Below are 21041 nucleotides of genomic sequence, written 5' to 3'. Positions count from 1 at the left end.
CTCGCAGAATAATGTTACGCTTCCCCAAAAAGAAGCAATTTCCCAATCATAACTGCCCTCCCGAGCCACCAAAACTTACGGCGTGGTACACAAGGAAAACACATTTGACACTTGTACAGTACTTTAAAGCAACAGTGCTTGTTGGTCTTTGGGTAACGAGACCCTTCAACCTTGCCCCTTCCCCGCTTTAAGAGGACACATGTTGCTGCCTTGCACGAATGTAATAAGTCCATCTGTAGACACTAAATGCACAAGCCGAGCAATGAAAGCTAAAGCCGGGCCCAGCAGCTGCGTGCGACCCCCACCGCACACGGCATTACCTCAACCCCGCTCGACAAAACACAGGTTGCTCCTATTATAGTGGCGGACGGCGCACGCTCTGCGATTGGTTGGCCCGGAATAAAAGCAAAGGCTGGGTGAGTTTTAAAGGCCTACCTTTGGGATGAGGTAGGGCATGCAGGCGCGCCAGTCGGTCAGGAGATAATGTTATCTGGACACTCTTCAGTCGGGCCCGACCGCTCGACAGCGCCGCGGGGCCAAATCAGCGTTCCGACGGTGGACTGGCGAACAGCTGGAGAGCAGGAAGATTCGTTTTTTTTGCCCATCAAGGCCAACAAGATGTCTTGAAACCTGCAGAGAAAGTACATTCTTGATTTCATGATTGGTTTGGTCAAAATACAAACAGGACTGGGCATTTTATCGATCTCATTGATTTATGAAAATGAATTTTACGAGACATTAACTATTCTTTTTAAATTCATTATTTGATAAAAAAGGAATGGGAAATTCTTTGTAAACAAATTTAGTTAGTTATTTTTTATTTGTACGTTCAAAGGGATGTATATTTTGTTTTACTGTAGTAATGTCTGTTTTTTAATGGAAAAAAAACAGTAATCTTTATTTCAAATTTAAAAAAAAGGTACAAAAGGGGGGAAAAACTATGATCTCAATTCTATAGTCCATTCTTTCAATGAGAACTACCAAAATGTTATTGCAATACAGATGTACTTTGTACACCGCACAAGATGACAAGATAGACCGAATCTAATCCCCAGGCCTTAACTTCAACACCTGTGCTATAACCCTTCTACTTAAGTTCATCTTCAAGTTTGAATTTTTCTTTTCCTCCACATTTTCTTCAAAGAGTTGAATAAGACTTTCCACTTTGACCCCAAATCTTTTATTATTATTATTATTCCAGCATATGCCACAGCCTGAGAAGTGGGTCACATGGAGGCGAAGGAGCCCATCGGCCACTTTGAGCCGCTTCAAGTCCCGTCACGTAAACAATGGCACTTCACGGGGAGAGGCTCGTCTTCCTTCCTGCCTGGCTTCCTGTCCATCGTTCTGCCTGACTTGGCAAACTCAATGCTTAAACCCCCCCCAATGGCCCCTCCCTTCTTCAGCCATTCAGAACCGGCCCCCCTCCCCTTAAACGCAGCGACGGAGAGGAAGGGAAAGAGGTGACGACAAAGGAGAAATGATAAACGACGACAAAGCGACACGATTCTTGTGTGGAAGTGCAACACGGCGAGTCAACAAGCTTGGCCCTTTGACATGTAGATGATTGCGGTGAAGGTGACGCGGGAGGGCCACGCTGGGTGGGGGTTCAAGTTGTGAATGTACTGATTGGCACCTACAGTGGCCTAAACTTTGAAACCCGCCCACGACCTCCAGTCCTTTCTCATGCGGGCCGAGCCCAGCAGATTGATGGTCGCCAGTGCACTTCCTCCTCAGGGAGCGCGACCTCCACTTGAAGAATGGCTGACCGTTGATTAGCCAGAGTCATTACCATTCAAGGCTACCTGCCATTATGTGCCGGCACACTGATGAATGAAAAATTAGTAGGTCAGCAAAAAAATAACCACAAGACACAGAAAAGACAAATAAGATACTCTCAAATGGACTACTGATTTTACAATATTATAATAAATGAACTCAATCTACAGTATGTTAATGGTGGAACTACTGTGGGTGATTGATTTTAAAATCAGGACAGATTTTGCATATCTTAATTCCAGAACAAAAACAAGCACATTTACCACCTCGCAGTCACTTGGTTCTACATAAATTACAACTTCCTTTTATTTCATGATATTTTCCGAGGGTGGATTTTTGGACAAATTACCAATATCTCTATCTCCTTAATTATATTAACATAATGACAATAAAAGCATTAAATTCAATTCGAATATTCATGAAAAAAGGTATATATTTTTTTCCAAGATGTCATTCCTTTCACTCCTGATTTTAAGCGATTACCTCTCATTTGTTGTCCATCGTGATTATGCAAACGGCAAAAACAAACATGTATTAATCATAGATGAGGACATCCTGTCACAAATTTATGATGACAAATACAAATACTTCGTTTCGTGACCCGTTGTTCACCTTATTCGGGTGCTGTAAAACCTCACGCGGTTAAAAAGGGGAAAAAAAACAGACTTCCTGACGAACCCAATCCACATTTTATTAGTTTATGGTCCTAAATGGGTCAACAAAAGAGCGACTTTCTGCGTTTATTCATTCGCACCTGAACAGGTGCCACGCGCATCATCTGTTACTTAAATCAGAAACAAACAACTTATTTAACAAACAATTTGGGATCGTGTTTTTGTTTTTTATTTAACCTTGTCTAACTGCAAACAATTCTTATTTATATCACAACCTTCCCAGTGCGGCGTCCGAATCACCGACTATTAAAACAAAGACGCGTGTCAAATAAACATACCTCGCTTGAAGTTGCGTCAAAAACATTGTTCAGTTATTTTCCCACAATGTTTGTATTTCTTCCACAACTACAAAATGGTTTATTCACTAATTAGAATAAGCTGGTTCACTCTGCGCTCCTACGGTGTCTGACAAGCGCAAAAAATAAACCCATTGAAATGAATGGGGAAAGAAAAAAACAGTCTGAAGTAATACAAAAATAACCACTTTTTATCCTTTTGGGTATTTTTCCAAACTATTCCTGCAATGCATTATAATATCACACTAAAAAACGATTTTTTTAAGAATAAAAAAGTGATCAAAATGCACAAATGGCTCCTATCTGGTGTATTTTCCATACCCCCCTCCTAAAACACCTGAATCCAATGATCAACTCATCAGCAGGCTGTCCAGAAGCATCCAGAACATTCCTTATTATTTTATCAGTTGTGTTGGTGGAGGGAGACATGGGAAAACAGTTGGATATTTGACACAACAAATCCAGACAAAATAAAAAAATATATGGGGATAGAAAGTTAGTGATGGCTTGAGGAGAAAACAGCCAAAAAGACAAAAAGGGGATTTTTTTTTCACTGCAGGCATCCAAGCAACATTGAATAAGTCTTTTAATGTTGCACCTGTACAGTGCGTGGGAGGAAGTCTGCATACTTGATGTGGGCAATATGTGTACTTCAGACCCTCAGGAAAGGAACGAATTAAGGGGCTTTGTTGTTTATTCTCACTACACTTCATATATATTTAAAAGGCCTGAATACAACAAAAAACGCCCCTCCTCTTTCTCTTTCAAAAAAAAATGAAACCTTGGCGCAACATGGCTGACGTTCCTGTAAAGGCCAATTGAGCGTTTGATTGTGGCCAAACACGGACACGGTTACGAGCACGCGTCTCAGTCTCGTCGTAAAGACGAGGCGCTGGCGGACAGCTGGTTTCACTTTTTTTTTTTTTTTTTTGAGGTGGAAGGGGGGGATTTCACTGGCTGGCCCACTCACACTTTCCTTTGTTTGAACAAAGTGTTCCTCTTTTGATGCGTCCTGAGTAATGGTGTGATATTCACAGGGTGGCCGCACGCTTGCCTTTCAACTCCTCCACAGCTGGCTGCTTGGAACACATGCAGACTTTAAATGCAACAGGTAACCGCAAAAGGTTGAAAATACATTACAGACATTTCAAGAAATATATAATTTTCCACTATCAACACTTGTGCCATTTCATCTCCCACATTTTTGGCCCATTTGCATACCTGTCAACCTCTGCCGATAACTGCCCTTATAAATGATTATGATTCCCCTTACAAACCCCCCAAAAACCTTACAAACACCGTACGACTCGTACGGTGTTTGTAAGGTTTTTGGGGGGTTTGTAAGGGGAATCATAATCATTTATAAGGGCAGTTATCGGCAGAGGTTGACAGGTATGCTGATTTGCCCCCCCCCCCCCCCCCATCTCATTCCTGATGCCCTCTTCCTCTCCACTTTCTCCCCTAACTCATCTCTCCAGTGGACAAAAGACCCCCCCAGGTTCAAAGACCTTTATTAAATAAAAAGATGAGTGAGTGAGGGGTGTTGGGGGCAGGAGATGAAGTTCCACCGATCAAATCCTGTAATACCCTGACACATTTCTAGAAGCCTGTGCTTGAGCGTGAGCCTAAAATCAACAACAGATAAGCCCCTCTGTGTCCCTTGTCTTTGATCTGGAGGGGTGTGGAGGTGCTGTGGTGGTGCTGATGGGAGGGGGGGGGGGTGCAACTCCTAAGCTTCCTCTTCTGGACCCCCCATTCCATTCCATTTCATTCCTGTTGGATGTGGAGAGCCTGGAGAGAGGCCGAAGAAGATGCCTTACAACCCCAAGACTTGATCTTCGGGCTGTAAACAGACGCTAATGCGGTTATCCCATCAATGGCTACCATTGACAGAAAAAGACGTCCAATCCTAGTGTCACTGGTAGCGAATGAGTTAAGCTTGTCTAAAAATTTGCATTTCACAGTCAAGCTGAAGTGACGTGAGGTCACCTCCATTATGGAGGTAATCAAAGTTGCCTTCCTGTCTATTTTCACCCCATTTACACACAACTTGACCCCCCCTAAGACAACAATCCCCTCCCAGTGTGAAAAAGGACACGTCTTTTGCTTGTTTTTTTTGTCGTGATGACCGTACAGCCTCGTGAAGCAACGGCGCAAACAACAAGCTCTGTACCCCAATGCCACTTTGAGCTTTAAAAACTGTTTACGTAGCGTGTCGGCGTGCAAACATTCCATGAAGACTTGTTTGGCAGGAACGCTCGTGAAGCCAGAACGTTTCTTTTGAAGTAGCAATGGCTTGTTGGGATATTTAGTGGCGTCGCTGAGGTCAGCCCGGCTAGCGGAAGAGATTTGAAATCTACTAACCTACTGGCTTCCGTGTAGACATCCAAACCGTTTTGTTGGATGGCTGCCAGCCACCATTCAAATTGTGGGCGGTCCTATTGTCATCAACGGTAGTGAAACATGACGACTCAATGCCAGATTTCCCAGTTAAAATAGATTTTATGTCTATAACTGGCAATGGCAGGCTATGTATTAAGTAACAAAATAATCAAGTTATATGCTTACAACAAATATATTTTTATGCTATTATCCAGTGCTTTATACGATATATTTATAGTATTGAAAAAAAAGACAATCTGAAAAAACATGCTGTTTTTTTTCCCTCTTCTCTGCTGTACAAATAATTTATGTGGTTGCCATGTTGGGAAAGGTATTTTTCAAAACTATGTTAATACATTTCCGAGGAGGCCCTGCGACCCTTGTGAGGATAAGCGGTTTAAAAAATGAATGTTGGTAGATATACTCATATTGACAAATATACAATTGGGACATCTCCAATTAGAACGACAATATTTCTAACTCCAAAAAATACAGTATGACCCAATGCTGATGGTGGCTGACCAACAGATGAAAAAAGTGGAACCCCACCACCCATGGCCCACCCCCACCTTCCAACCCACTCCTGTCCCATTGCCCCCCAGCCGAGAAGAGCCGGACGGAACTAAAGCCCCCCCATTGTTGTCCCCTCATGCAGGATCAGCAGGCAGTAGAGAGGGATGTGAGGGTGGGTGGAGAAAAGATGGGGCCGCTGGTCTAGGGAGTGGTGGGGTGGGGGGTAGGGGGGGGTCACCCAGCCCGCTCAAACAAATCGTGTGATAGGACTTGGCCCTATCTAATCAAGGGCAGGAGGTCACTTCCGAACAACTGGGCAATAAAAGATTATTTCCAGCCACATAACAGGAGCCGTTGGGGTGGGGGGGTTGGCGGGACGCTGAGGGGGGGACTGGGATGGTGGATGGGGTGGGGGGCTGTCTGTGAGGGGAGGAAGTGAATTGAAAAAAGCCAGCAGACGGGAACCATCTGTCTGGATGCAAAGTCTAATCCCCCCCGCCAAAAAAAAAGCCAAAGAAAGAGAGAAACCGTGGGGGAAGCAACTTGGAAATTGTGCTGCTTCTTCCTATATGGATCCAACTTCCTACCCGAGTCTCGTTTTATTTCCCCACAATAGCACAAATCGAAGGGCGAACCACAAAAATGGGTCAGATTTGCCCGTGAGAGTGGAGCCGGAGATCATCGATCGTCGTTGTCTATATAAGGGCATTCAAAGAGGAAGGAAGTAGACTTGAAAATTACATTGGAGGGCTGTGTGTTTGGACAGTAAAAACAGAAAGGTGACGGGGTGCGCCACGGTCGCGAGTCTCAATGAAACACCTCCAACTTGAACGGCCCTCAACACCTGATAAAACAGCGGCCGGCCCTTTATAGCGCCAGAGGAGAAAAGATGGCTCCGGGTCACAATTCAAACAGGAAACGGTTACAGTTTATGACTGCAGACCTCCACCAAGGCCAAACTATTCCACTTTAGATTTTTACCAAATGTACTTTTCTTTCCAATCCCCCTTGGATTTTGTCCAAAAATTTAAAAAAACATGCAAACTCCACACAGGAAGGCCAGAACCCACCGGGGTATTAAACCCTCGATGTTCTCCGTACTAAAAAATCATTATTTGTGCTAAAAGGCGGTAAAAAGTCATTTTCATCCCATGGAGGCCAAATAATGTCAAACATTTTTGCCGCAACTCGTCCAAAAACACGTCTCCAGAGATGGCTTCTTTCCGAGTACAGGTCAATCCAGAAGAGGCTCAAATCCCTACACTTCCTCTGATTGCTTATTTCTATTTATAAGAGTGAGGGGAGTGCAGGGGTGTTTGGTTGGGTGGGTGTCGGGGGGCTTTAATGAGTACCATATGAGGAGTTTGAGGAAAGCTGAAGCAGCAATGTGGAGGAGGACCTTTGGGAGAGAACGTTCTGCCCCGCCGCGACCAACGGCTCGGAGGTTCCTCCATGACTCACGTGGTAGTCCTACATTAAAAAAAAAAAAAGTATTGCAAAAAGAATGACGTGGGCGTGTAGAGCTTCTAAATTTAACTTGAAACGAGCTGTGCACTTTATACCCACAGATGACTTAATAGTGACTCAGATTTCACTTTTCAAAAGTAGCGTCATTCACCACATGAGGAAGATGTGATGAGCAAATGAAACCGCAAAGGAAATATGTGTTTTTTCTGAAAACTCATAATGTGTAATAAACATGGTGCGTCATATTTCTTATAGTGGCTGCCAATGACCTCAAGATCAGCATTGTATATCATGGGATTGACAGAAAGCAAAAAAATGTAAAACGTATGTCATTTTTTCTTTAAAAAGTCTCCCTCTTTGCAAACTATGGTTCTGAAAAGCCTACCAACTAAAATTCTAAACACAATCAAATTGCACAAAGCATTTGATTGACATTTTTAGATGAATGAACTTTCGTCCTCCGAGGATTTACTGAACGGCAAAAGGACTGTTGCCGGGGAAGAAAAAAAAAAGTTCAAAAGCTATATCAGTCTCCGTTGCAAAGTTAGAGATCCGCTTCCTTATTTGGTTTAGGCTGCAAAACATCAAGTAAACACACTGTCACTCCAAGCATATAGTGGAGGGGGTGTGGGGGTGGGCGGGGGTCTCCTATTGTTTGTCGTCATGCCTGCAATCCAAATGGCTTTGGAGTTGCGTCGCACTGAAAGACGACAGGAAACTGACAAATCACTAATCTACTCTTAAACCAACAAAAGGTACATTCCACCTCAATCCCACCCCAAGAAGCTCATTAGGGGGGGACGGGAACCTTCTTCAGGGGTCACACTTTTTGCCAAATCTCATCCAATGAACGACTTTGGGAGGAAGTCAAGTTTGAATACTTTGATAAACTTGGTTAAAGTACAGACTGCTTTCAGGGTTTTAATTTTTTCATGATTGTTAGGTTCTTTGTTTGTTCTTTTACAAAACATTGCATTCTTAATTTGATTTGGGAAAAATAGCTTTTTTTTTCTCTCTGACACATTTTTTCCGGTTTGCGAGGGAGGAAAAAAAAAAGGTTTAACAGCAAATAGGCTATCCACTCTTTTTTCCCAACTTGAGCGCAGAAGGAACCATCAATTTGTTGCCCAAATACTGCCTAACTGAAAACATAAGCCATGTGTCTTCTTGTTTAGTATTTGAAATCATTCCTGATTGGTTAAATCTGAAAATGCATTAGCAGACTAATTTTTGCTGTGCTTTTACTTTTATGAATTTAAAATGTAGTTTGAGAAAAAAAAAAGTTTTTATTTTAGCTCTAGTTAGTTAATTCATTTGCGTAAACAACAATGACCTTAATGTGCAGTACCTTTTTTTTTTTTTTTAAATGTGACTTTTAATCAAAACCTGCGCTAAACAGATCATTTAATTTCAATCCAAGTTGGTATTGAATTTAATTGACTGTAATTTTTAGTGAATGTTTTGCAAAGCAAAGCTCCCTATATTTAATATTTGTATTTTTATGCCAATCGACCAATCAACAGGTAGTACCGCAGAATCAAAGTGTCCTGGACATGCCCCAAAATCAACAGGAAATGATACAAAATATACAAGAAATGAACCAGGGAGTGACTCAAAATGAACCTTTCTATTCGTTTAAACTTGGCTGTTTCGTTGCCATTGACCTTCAATCCATTTAGACTGGGAACCAATTAACCAGCGCCGTCAATGGCAACCAACGAGTTAATAACAAAAAAGTGACCCTAAAATGTCCAAAAAGCAATTGACCAGAATTCAATTCTTCTTTTCCCAGTCTGTATAAAACCCAGTCAAAGCACAGGTTTCCTCTTAAGTGCTGACAACGTCAAAATACGGCAACTGTATGTAACCAGATAGTTCCTTTTGTGCCCTTGTTTACCTTCCCGGCTTCTTATCTGGGAAACTTTTTCAATGTAGCGTCAACCCCCCCTCCTCTCCTTTTAACGCGTCTTTAGGACTTCCTGGTTTGTCCAACTGCCTTTCAAAGTGATGACCTCATCCCATGGGGAGGCTGGGTGTGGTTGGGGGATGGGTGTCAGCAGACTTCCCAAGTGATAAATTCCCCTGACACACACACACACACACACAAAGAGTAAGACAAATGGGAAGGTGGCGGTGGTGGTGGTGGGGTTAGGGTGGGGTTGGAGTTGCCTTTAAGTGCAGGAACTATGCCGTAAAAACTCAGCATTGATGGCAGTCGTTTTTATTATCTTTGAACAGGTGGCCTGGAAATGGACGCGCGCACACATGCAAAATGGAGAGCGCCTTTGGGAATCCAATCGTGAGGGTCATGCGGTGACTTGTTGAGCGACTTCCTGCGGTGGGGGTGATGCCGTGTCGACGTCGCGTTGAAAAATACCCAAATTCTGGCAAAAGATGCATTCGTAAATAACAAGGGGAGGAAAAAAAAAAGGCAGAAGCGCTTGTTTGTTTTCATTCATTAATATATTTTCTGCATTAAAGTTAACATAGTTTTTCTTTTGTGCCACCCTTTTCCACTTTTTCTCGGTAAGTATTTGATATTTTTTGTTATATTCAGACATGAGTAAAATTTTAAGACTGTCTCTTGCAATAAATATCATAAAATAATAGAGCTTCACATAATAAATATTTTTGTACAACAACAAAATCTGAGCAGATTTTCTTAACCAAAATAGCCAGAATTCCTCTTTCGAGCATACAATGTACACAAAATAAATGGGAGGATGGGAGGAAGAGAAACATATTCCATCTGGAGAGGAGAGGAAGGAAATACTATGAGATGGAGGTGCTTGTGTTAATGCAACATAAGCCTGGAAGAGGTTTTTAGTGTGGTAGAGCAACTGCTAATGCAAACAGAAAATTAAGATACCTGTAGGTAACAGCTACATCATTGCCCTTATAAAAAACAACCCCAAAAAAAGAGCCAAAAAAGCAGGGTTTCCCAAACTTATTTCGCACTATCAAATTGGTTCTTTTGCATTCTCTTATTTTGGTTTGAGATGATGAGTTTGAGAAGGCAGCGCTAAATTTAAAGGAGGATAATCTAAGTAAGAGTTAAGGTCCTAGAATGGGTCCCATTTTGGAGGGTGCGCCTCAAATGTCACAGTGGAGTTGCTGTTTTACTTTCATTCGTGAACTGTTGGGAGCGGAAGTGCAGGAAAAGGTTATTTTTAGATTCCCTGCAGGATTTCCTAACATGGGGGTTGTCCCCAAATTTTCAACCGCCATTGCATTCCAATGTGTTCATTTCGGAACAATTTGGGCTAAGATTTGGGAAACCCTCCTCCGAAAAGACGCTCCTTCACAGGAAGAACCGGTAGTAACACGATACAGAAATCCGAGAACAGACTGGAGGAACGATGCGGGAACGGCTAAGGCAAACACTGGTGTGTAAAAACACGGTCCTGAACCAGGAAAAAAAAAATAACGTGTTTTTTGTTGTTGTTGTTGTTGTTGTTTTCAAACGAGTGGTTTTTCTTCCAGGGAAGACGGGCAGGAGGTGCTTGCTAGGTTTTGTTGCTGTCTTTACTGTCCGCGTTGGGGTCCGCAAGGGGTGCGATCAGGAGGGTTTCTCCTGGTTCGGCTGGGCCCAGCTCTCCAGTTTACAGTACACGGTGTTGGAGTTCTTGCATCGGCAGCCGGGCCTCCTCACCCGGTCGTAGCAACCCTGGCAGGCCTTCAGGCAGCCCTTGACCGGCGGGTAGCACAGGAGGCAGGGGAAGAGGACCGACATTAATCCCATGCACAGGAAGCGCGAGCAGCAGTGCGAGTGCGACGGCGAGCAGGGGTGGTCGGCGCAAGAGTCGCCCTCGTCGTCGTTGGAGCAGTGGTAGAAGATTCCCTTGACCAGGCACATGCAGGTGCCGTGCTCCAGCGCGCTCTCCGCCGAACACAGGCACTGACCGTTGCACGCCAGGCACGAGGGCAGGCTGCGGGGGGCCGTGCACTCGCCGCACTTGCACTTGCCGCAACGTTCGCAGATGAATTGGTGGCCGGAGAGGGCCCGCGGCGGCGGCGGGGCCGCCTCTTTGCCGGGGCCGGGGAAGTCCGATTTGCCCTTGAGCGGCGGCGCCTGGTGCAAGTGGGAGCCGGAGTCGCGCCCCGCCGGCGGCCCCTTGGCTTTGGGCTGAGTCCGAACGGGCCGCAGGTTGCCGTTGAGTCTGGCGGGCGGCGAGCGCGCCAGGAGTCCCTGCTCGGAGGAGGCGCTGCTGTTGCTCCCCGAGCTGGCGGCGCTGCCCGTGCTGGTGGAGCGGCTCAGCAGCGGCACCCTGGAGCCGCCGAGCACGGCGCCCCCCGACGGCCGGTGCTCATAGTTGTTGTTCACATTGACCAGGATGACCTCGTGAGTCCTCTCCTGCTTGTCGTGCGGCCGCGGCGGCATGCGGGGCACGGGCGGGCGGCGCGCCACCGACGGGCCCTCCGTGTACTCGTTGCTGGAGCGGATGGCCTTGATCTGGTCCAGGGAAAGGATGGCGGCATGCTGGAACTCCCGCTCGTAATCCGACCTCTGGCGGCTCTCGAGGGAAGGCTGCTGGATCACCACTAATGAACCGCCGGGGCCATGTTGACTTTGGAGCTCCATCTGGGGGGATCACCACTTCCGACATTCACCGTGGACTTGGCATGCATCGGAAAACCTGCCGGAGAGAGCGCACGGGACCAACTTGTCAGTTTGACACAATGATTTTTGGCCTATGCTAAACTGGAGAGGAATCATCGACGGGGACATGTTTTAAGCCTTGATAAAAACAACGCAAAGTAAAACAAAATAAAAACTTTGTTTAGTGGTTTCAACGGTGCGCAGTCTCAGGACACTAAAAAGGGTGTGCTCCTATTTTAAATACATATTTATGATCACTGCTGCTCTTCGAAGCAATCTAGGCAAAAATCCATGAAAAAAAGCTAATATTGCAACCCTGCAGCCCTTTACTTTCAATATTTTTGACTTTGCGAACACACCATGCTCAGAACTGTGTTTTATGCATAATGCAGGAATTCAGTCTCCTGTTGTCTCCACTGTGGGGACCACCAAAACGGGTGAAGTTACCTCGTGGAGGATGTCTAAGACCAACTTCCTACTTTTTTGGCTTCCTAAAAACTGACTAAGAAACAAGCCCGATTCCCCCCACATTATGAAGCCCCCCTGCTACCCAATACGCATGCATTGCAAAAAGTCCAACGGGGGGCCCGCTAGCAAACACTTCCCCTCGCTCATTAACATCTCTATGACTAGTTAACATTTAAATGCAAGCGCGGCCTCGAAATGAGGACAGCGACTAAATGAGGCGCCTCGCTTAGTATTCTCGCACGCACCCCCACAGGAAAGTAAAGAGGGGCTTTTGAGGGAAATGGGAAAGAAAAAAAACAACAACAAAATAAAAAGCCTCAAGGTCAAAGCGAGGCCGGAAAAATACTCAAAAAAAGATGCATACAATTAATATAAATCCCCTTTTGTTGAAATAAAGAAAATATTCTTCAATATTCTAAGCTTTGTTTAACAAGTGACATTTTGACAGACCCCTAAACCCCTAAAAAATATGTTTTTGCTGAGTTTCACTAAAACTTTTGTCGAGATAATTGCCTGCCATTGAATGTGTTAGTCGTCCAATCCATTTTGACTGGGAGAGGCTGGCAGCTTCGATTAAAATGGATTCGACGTCTAGGACCGTCAATGGCCATGAAAAATGGGAATGCTCATTTTTCAGGGACATTGACAGCCAGTCCTCCCAGTTTTACATCTTAAAACCCGCACTTTTTAGCTACCCCTTCAAAAAACGTTAAACTCACTGTCTGCCATTGACGTCGCTAGACGTCCAATTCATTTTGACTGGGAGGCCCAGCCAATCCTCCAAGTTTTACACCACTTAAATCGCACTTTTTGCTACTTTGTCAAAAAACTTACCTCACTATCTGCCATTGACGGCGCTAGATGTCCAACCCAATTACTAGGAGAGGCTGATCGCTGCCAGCCACCCCACTCCAAAACGAATTGGACGTCACGCACCGTCAGAAGCGCTTGAAAAAAGAGCAATCGCAACCAAACCTCCCAGTTTTAATGAATTGGACCTCTATCCTCGTTAACGGCAGGCAATGAGTTTCCACTCCACAATTTGACGAAATTTTACGCGTGCACGTTCAACTCATTCATTTCACGCATAATATTTGCTCAATAAAATAACATTTGTATTTGCATGCAAATAGGAAAAGTTATGAATGAAAACAAGCGCCGTCGGGGGTAAGCTTGTCGCAAGCAACAGCATGCATGCACGCGTGGAACTTCCACTAAGGAAAAAAAACAGAACTTTGTGCGATTCCATGCGACGAAATAAGCAATTTGGTGTGAGAAATTTAAAAAAAAAAGTTATATTTACCTATACGAGAGCGTCCATAGGCTCGAATCCATCAAGCAGGCAGTTTACCAAGTGTCCATCCGGATAGGAAATGCGTTGTCCCCCACGCAAATGGAACGCGGTGCGTTCACAGACTACTAATCCAAACGCGTGTATCCCGTTGTCGTTAATCCCCTTCAATTTCGACCGAGTTCCGAGCGTCAAAAACACCGAGTAAATCCAAAGATCGTACTTTTTACACGGAAGGGAGGGGGGCCACTGGGGACGTGACTTTACCGAGTAGAGTCCGAGTCCCTGTGTGGAAGTGTATAAAAAGTGGGAAGCGAGCGTTTAAAATGGCGCAAGGCGAAGGGAGTTAGTTAGTAAATTAGATCCAAAGCGGGAGTTCCTGCGGTGTACGGGGCGTCAAGACTGGCTTTGGCTCGGCTCCCTTGCTCGCTTGCTGCTTGGCGGGTCTGTGAGCAGTGAATGAATGAGGCCGAGGGGGGGCTCGCGGTGTTTGCAGCAGCAGAAGACACCTCCCACCGGCCATTGAGGCCCCCTGAAAAAGGATACATCGCATCCGCTCCTGATTCATTGGGCAGATGTGACGAGGCCGTTAAGGTGGACCGGACCGGAAGAGGGGGTGGGGCCTAGAGTCCAGCGTTTCCGCTCTTGTGGCTTCGGTGAATAATCAAGTGACGCAACACGTGTTGTTGTTTTTTTGTCTTCTTCTACTTCTTTTTTTTAAAAAAAATTCTCCTACTGGAACATGCTGTGAAATACGCAATGATCCTAAATGGAATTCATCATTTCACAACAGTTGATCTAAGTTTAAAAATAGACAGATTGATTATTTATAATAAACACACAATGTATACATTTAGAAAAAAAATGGAATACCAAACTGCCTGCAAAATGTTTGTAAACAAAAACACAGCTATATCATTTAAATCCAATATACTAAAAAAGACAGTTAAACCCCCAAACACATTATTAGGAACATCTTTTATATAATTAACATCATATTATGAATTATAACTACAATGTGTACCTATATTTATTACAAAATGTTGTTCTAGTCTTACCGTTTATATCCCAGTGGAACGTTTGTTGCTCACATCATTTCCGGACCACCTTAAAATAAATAAATAATTCAAAATAGAAGGAGGGGAGAGAACGAGGGACGGAGGGAAACGCCCCCCAGCCCCCTCGCCACGCTGCGCCCCCCACTCCCGTGTACCCGACTGTCTGCTTTGATTGGTGTCGCGGATGCGCCACATCCGGATCCATGAGAAAAGGGGAAGTTCAATACAAAGTCAATGGGGGACGCTATTGAAATGGAACAATCCATTGGGGGGGCGGTTGACACCACACTCACCCACACAGTCATAAAAGAACACTATATAAAAGGTTTGGGCAAGTTTTGAAATAGGCTATTTGAGTTAAATGGCTTAAAGAGTTGGTGTTACTGTGATATATTGATTGAACAAAATGGACGATGGACATAATAAATTTCCTGTAATGTGATTTAAGCAAGATATTGATCTTAATTTGTTTTTCCAGACACTCCCGGTCAAAATGGATTGGACGTCTACTGCTGCCAATGGTGGGCAAAGCAAAGTGAAATAATAATAAAATTTCCAGAGCAAAACACACATGGGATACAATTATCTATATTATATTATTTGTTATAGCTCTACTTGCAATTAGTTCATGGTGTACTCTGGCCTCTGCCCATTATCAGCTGGGATAGGCTCCATCACCCCCGCTACATTTGTGAGGATAAGTGGTATGGAAGATGACGGAATGAACTAAATGTACAATACACGTTATTTCTTAATGCTGAATAACTGATTGCATAATTTATTCCATTCCAAACATCAAACAAAGGTGTGCTTATTATCAAACAAATGCTGTTAATTAGCGAGATCAGGAATTCTACATTCCATTATCTATCCACAATCAAAATATCTGAATGAATAAAGAAAAATAGGATCAAATATTAGCTGTGACATGAACATGAATTGAAAAATGATACACATGATTCTTGCATGTCTTGTCACGTAGATCCATAAATAGATTTTGAAAAAAGTCTAATTATTTTACTGTAATGTAAGTCATATAAATAGACATGATATTTTCTAAGGTGATGACCAATTGCTTGATCATACACAACCATGATATTTAAATAATAACAAAAAAAGAATTAGCGAGATCAGGAATTCTACATTCCTGCATCTATCCACAATCAAACTATCTGAATGAATAAAGAAAAATAGGATCAAATATTAGCTGTGACATGAACATGAACTGAAAAATGATACACATGATGCTTGCATGTTTTGTCACGTAGATCCATAAATAGATTTTGAAAAAAGTCTAATTATTTTACTGTAATGTAAGTAATATAAATAGACATGATATTTTCTAAGGTGATGACCAATTGCTTGATCATACACAACCATGATATTTAAATAATAATAAAAAAAGATCCTAGAACTGTAACAGTTGGTTTCACATGATGCAGTTCATGTGATTGGATGAACTGGAATAAAAATGGTTTGAGTTTGACGGTGGGTAAAAAGTAATCAGAAGGGTGGTGGAAGAGGAATTGTAGCAGCGGCATGTCGTGTTTGGTAGTCTGTGTAGGACTGGACCAAAGCGTCGGGGACACGCGGCCTGACGGCGCCGAGCGCGCTCTCAAAGTGCCTGGCGTCCACGTGCTGGGCTTTCATATCCTCCTGCAGGGCCAGCAGGGCGGCCTCTCGGCATACTGCCGTTATCTAGGACAGGAAGCAGACGCGCATGGTCACAGGCAGTCACAGAGAGAGGCCCATTGAATTTACTGACACGTGAATGGAAACAAGCCCAAAGCCAAACAGCACATTGGGAGAAAAACTTCACATCTCCAAAACTGTCCCATTACAGGAAGCAGACAAAAAATACATTTATTGTGCCATTAGAAATGATCAAAAAGGTCCAAAAGGTTAAGAATAGAAAAATAAACACATGGAAAAAATGTGAACTGCTGGAATTGGACTTTTCTTGCAACACGTGTGCGTCTCTTATAAGCACGATGTTTCGCCAGTGTCCTCTCAAGGTGGACTTGATCCAACAGGATTATGTCTGCTTCCACAGCAGCCCCCTGTCACTCAAATATGTGTTGAGCCAACATTTGGGAGGTTGGCGTCTCTTAAATGCAAACACGGCCTCTTTGCTCGGAATTAAGTACATTTACGATGAGGCTTCTCAAATCTTTTGGGCCAAGGGACCCCTGTAAAGTGTACCTCATTATCCAGGACAAGAATTAAACCTGACTATAAGCGCAACTAATACAAGAACATTTTGGATTATAGTTCATTTGAAACAAAAAGATGTTCTCATTATCAGTATGAAATAGGAAATGCTATTTTCCAGAAAATATTACGATGTGATCTTAACAAATGAGAAAACAAAAAACTGTGGTCACTACACTGGACATCTATTCAAACATTATTTTCCCAATATGAATGTAATAAAAACATTTAAGACCTTCAACTCTATTTTGATTAAAATAAAGGATGATATTCTCCGGACTATAAGTCGCAGTTTTGGGGAGGGCATATAATAGTATTTTACTTAATGATATGTACATTTATAAAACAATACAAACAGACACACTCTGTTCTATTTTTTTCATAATAATGAACCCATTGCACTCCATTGATGAATACAATATGAATAAAAAAACAGGCATACGCTGGTTGCATTGGACTGAACTCATTGGATGCCAATGACGGATGTAAACATGTAATTTAAACTGGGAACACTGGCTGTTAATGCTCATCTTTCAGTGCCTTTGTTTGGTTTTCAATCTATGATTAAATATGCGCTTGGTTGCTCCAAACAGAAGGCAAATGTGTGCTTTTGGTTGCACAGTTAGTTGTTGAGTACACTCAAAGATACTACTGCAACTGCTGGATTGGTCACAACTACATCCTACTTATAAAGACATGAACAATTAAACTGCTTAGTTTGGACCCTTGAATGTGCTTAGGCCAAGCTAGTACAGCACATACAGTTGAGGACAGGTGCTTTGCAGATGTCCGAATGTGAGGTCTACCCCGCTCCCCTCCGTCTTCTGTTTCCAGCCAACGGACGACATGATTTAGGAAGGGTAAACACACGAGATTTGGGTCATTTCAAGCGAGGATTTCCCATCATTCAAACAATTTCGAAGGGGGGTTCAGTAATAAAGATTCCAAACAGTGAAGGCAATATGTATGCGGGAAAGTGAAACGAGATGTGTTGAATTAGGTGGCCCAGTTTCACACCACAACAGTTATAAACAGCAATCTGAGGATAGGTCATCATTTTATCTCATGTGGGGATACAATTAATTCCATTGAAAGAGTTCAACGTTGTATGTTTTATTGCTGCACAAATATTGCTAAAGATATGGTATAAAAATGATGTCATCAGCATTAACAATTACTAAGAATTAGCGTGTCATTGCTGTATAATTTAGAGTTTTCCAGATATTGTTTCCAACTGGCATTCGCCCTACCCAAAATGGCCACCAGCTGTGCAAGCCACAGTAAAAAAAAGGAGTGTTTCGTCCTTCCGTTTAAAATTATGATGGACAATCATCCTTGATAAACCTTGCACATTTGCCAAGCCCCGTTAGCAATTAATTTACAGTAATACAGAAATTGAGTATAAGAGGAAAATAAAATTATTATTAATTTTTTCCCCAAATATTGTGGAATCGGTCCAGCATCGGCATTGGCCGGTACCACATGGTTGGTTGTCGCAATCAGAATTTGGTGCCCCCAAAAAAGGAATTGGTGCATAGTTCTGATAATGTAGCGACATAAACCATGTTGATTTTCTTATGTTGATAAAATCTGTCTAATATTTGCATTGTCAGTAAAAAAAATGGCCACAAAATGAGCGAGATAAATCACTTCGCATCACAGGCCTTTAGTGTTTAAGCTGAGCCAACACAGAGGCACTTACTGTTCACGCAGATCATTTTTGCTAAGTCACCAAAAAGAAGGAAAAAAAGGGCCGCCGTCGGCTCGCTATCGGGCCAACGTTTTGGGGCTTGAGTCAGCAAATTTTAGAACTGAGAGACTCTTGATGATTAACTCTGCCCCTCATTCGCTCTGCTTTTACGCCGCCAGAATCTGACAGGAGTCCATCCGCCCGCCTGCCGCAGTGCATCAAGACATTTAAGTGATTGTCCACGTATTTCATGTCATGGGAATGAAAAATCAATCAACTTTGCAATATCAAAAATTGAGTTTTGGGGGCGAGACGTAATTTATCTGTGCTATCGTGAGTCAGCACTTTCATCTGTCATTTATCTTCTGTATTTGCATTTGATTTTTGTCTGTTTCTGTTTTACTTTTAACATTGCACATTTTGATAACAGAATTGATAATAAAAAACATTGCCTATTTGGCTGCTTATTTTGGATGTCAGCACTATAAGATGGCTTACATACTATTTGAAACAGTCATTGCAATAAATGTAACAACATTGCAAGCTGAAAATGTCATCAGGGTTACGACAATCGAATTCAACACTTTTGTGACTCTTAATACCATTTCAAATTAAATTTAAGACCTACTCGACAAAAAACCAAAACTGAAAAGAGCAACAAAAACACAACGGGACTTCAGTAAAGTGGTCCAGTCGTAAAAATTCATGACCAACCACAGGACAGGACACCGGATGTGGAGCGACGTCCACAATTGTCAACAATGGGGGTGTGACAATACATTGAAGTGGTAATACATCGTGATTTTTTTTAAAGAACAAGCAGGCAGGCTGCTTGGAAAATTATTCACAACTAGTGCCCATGTTAACTCACTTGACTGCCATTGAAGGTGATAGATGTCCAACAGATTTGACATGGGAGGGTTTCCAGCAAATGAACAAATGCTCATTTGGTGCAAACCCTCGGTTTTCAAACGGATTCAGTCTCTACTTGGCCAGAGGAAGAACAAATTAGTATATAAGTATATAGTTTTTTTTGTTTGTTTGTTTGTTTTTTTAAATAAGCCCCCAGTCCACTGGTAGACAAAGATCGTCCCTACCCTGCCTGAGCAAAATAGATCATTCCCAAGGGGGTGCCTGGACCTAAGAAAATAAAAAAAGTGAGCTGGCAAATAGCGGTAGGGAGCACATACCTACCATACATAACAGGTCAAATCAGTCTGGTGTACTTTTCTGGCTTCCTCCAGCAACAAAGGCGCTCAGTGAGCGTATCAGACAGCCTTAATGAAGGGCCTGTGCGCAGCACATCCACTGTGTGTGTATGTGTGTGTGTGTTTACTATCAATCCGCCCTTGTGTCTACAGCCGGCGACGTCCAGTCCTCCCCCCTGCTGCCTCACCCTCGCACACAATCGCTCACATTTACAGGAGAGTGGACAGGGGAAGTCGCAAATGTGCAAGTCTCCAGTCTTAACGTTCAAGTTTTAAGCGTCTTACTGTGCAAATGATCAACTCCACCACTGCATTTGATGCCACTCAGTCAAAATTGGTAGATGTAAAGCCATCTCTTAGCAGAGACATTGAGTTCTCTAGCCATTAAATATAGAAATGGTTAGATTAAACATAGGGGCAACCAAAAGTAGAAAGGTCTAATGAGGTTCTGCATGGTCTGCTAGTCCAACACAAACATGGACCCACCACAACAAATGCAATGTGGAGTCAATCACGTGTGTACGTGGGTTAATGAAAATTGTGATGCGTGAGTGACACCACTTAAAAAGTGATATCAAGGAAATTAAGTCTACAGATTATTGTTAAAATGTTTTATTTCTCTTCTGTGTTGTGATTGGTAGCCATCTTGGGAATGGCGAGTGTGTTGGAAACTACATTTCAAATAGCACAAATTGCACAGCATTGGTTTGTTACAGCACAAAATGAATGACTAGTCCTACGATTTTGAACTGGTACAAAAAAGTAGCTATAATTGGAGACACACTCCTACAAATAAGAAGTGTAACTTTCAACAAGCTAAAAAGAGAAAAAAAGGGATTAAAAAAATAAAAGATTGGTTATGTGTTCGTTAGCATGTTTTGGAAAGACCAATGTTGGGGTAGCACCTGTGTTGGGGTTACACAAAGTTAAGCGTGTGTGTATGTGTATATGTGTAAGGGGGGTAATGGCGGGCCTCGCCTTTAAGGGCATATTTGTCCTCGCCCCTTAATCAGACGAATGAAAGCTCAGCATTCTCTGCCGCGCTGGGAATTCAGGGATGGCATATTTACCAAACACACCCACACTCAAGTGACCTGTGTGTGTGCGCGTGCGTGTTAACGTCAAGGTGTGTAAAAGTCCACCTGTGTGATATGCACCACTGAAATGTTCTTTTATTTCTCAAGATGAAAAGTGCATGTCGACACACACGGGGAATGTTCACCTACGTGAGACCACTGCACACAACATCCAGTACAAATTATATGCCTATTACCGACCGGTACCTCCGCCACAGCCAGAAGTGTTGTCTTTAATCATGGTCGGCAAACAAGAAAACTACTTAACCGAATCCCACAAACGTATGTTGCGAGGAAGATTCTATTATGTTTTGGCAATGATCTGGAT

The 21041-nt window shown here is 43.1% G+C and overlaps 2 protein-coding genes across 2 annotated transcripts in view; both read right to left on the bottom strand.

Annotated features, from left to right (window-relative positions):
• Positions 1-9356: 9356 nt before the first annotated feature.
• Positions 9357-14599, bottom strand: spry1 (sprouty homolog 1, antagonist of FGF signaling (Drosophila)). The gene is made up of 2 exons (XM_077609041.1): positions 13483-14599; positions 9357-11748 (listed from the first exon to the last, which is right to left on the bottom strand). The coding sequence occupies exon 2, from the start codon at positions 11691-11693 to the stop codon at positions 10671-10673; it is 1023 nt and encodes a 340-aa protein (XP_077465167.1). The 5' UTR covers positions 11694-11748; positions 13483-14599; the 3' UTR covers positions 9357-10670.
• Positions 14600-15151: 552 nt separating this feature from the next.
• The window catches only part of afg2a (AAA ATPase AFG2A), a 59403-nt gene continuing 53513 nt past the window's right edge, over positions 15152-21041 (bottom strand). Inside the window, exon 17 of the mRNA XM_077609039.1 lies at positions 15152-16226. Within this exon, the coding sequence (XP_077465165.1) occupies positions 16032-16226 (195 nt within the window). The 3' untranslated portion in view covers positions 15152-16031. The remainder of the gene's footprint in view (positions 16227-21041) is intronic.

Source organism: Stigmatopora argus, chromosome 9, assembly GCF_051989625.1.
Source record: "Stigmatopora argus isolate UIUO_Sarg chromosome 9, RoL_Sarg_1.0, whole genome shotgun sequence".
Lineage (NCBI taxonomy): Eukaryota > Metazoa > Chordata > Actinopteri > Syngnathiformes > Syngnathidae > Stigmatopora > Stigmatopora argus.
Note: the sequence above shows the minus strand (reverse complement) of the source record. Positions and strands in the feature narration are given on the sequence as shown.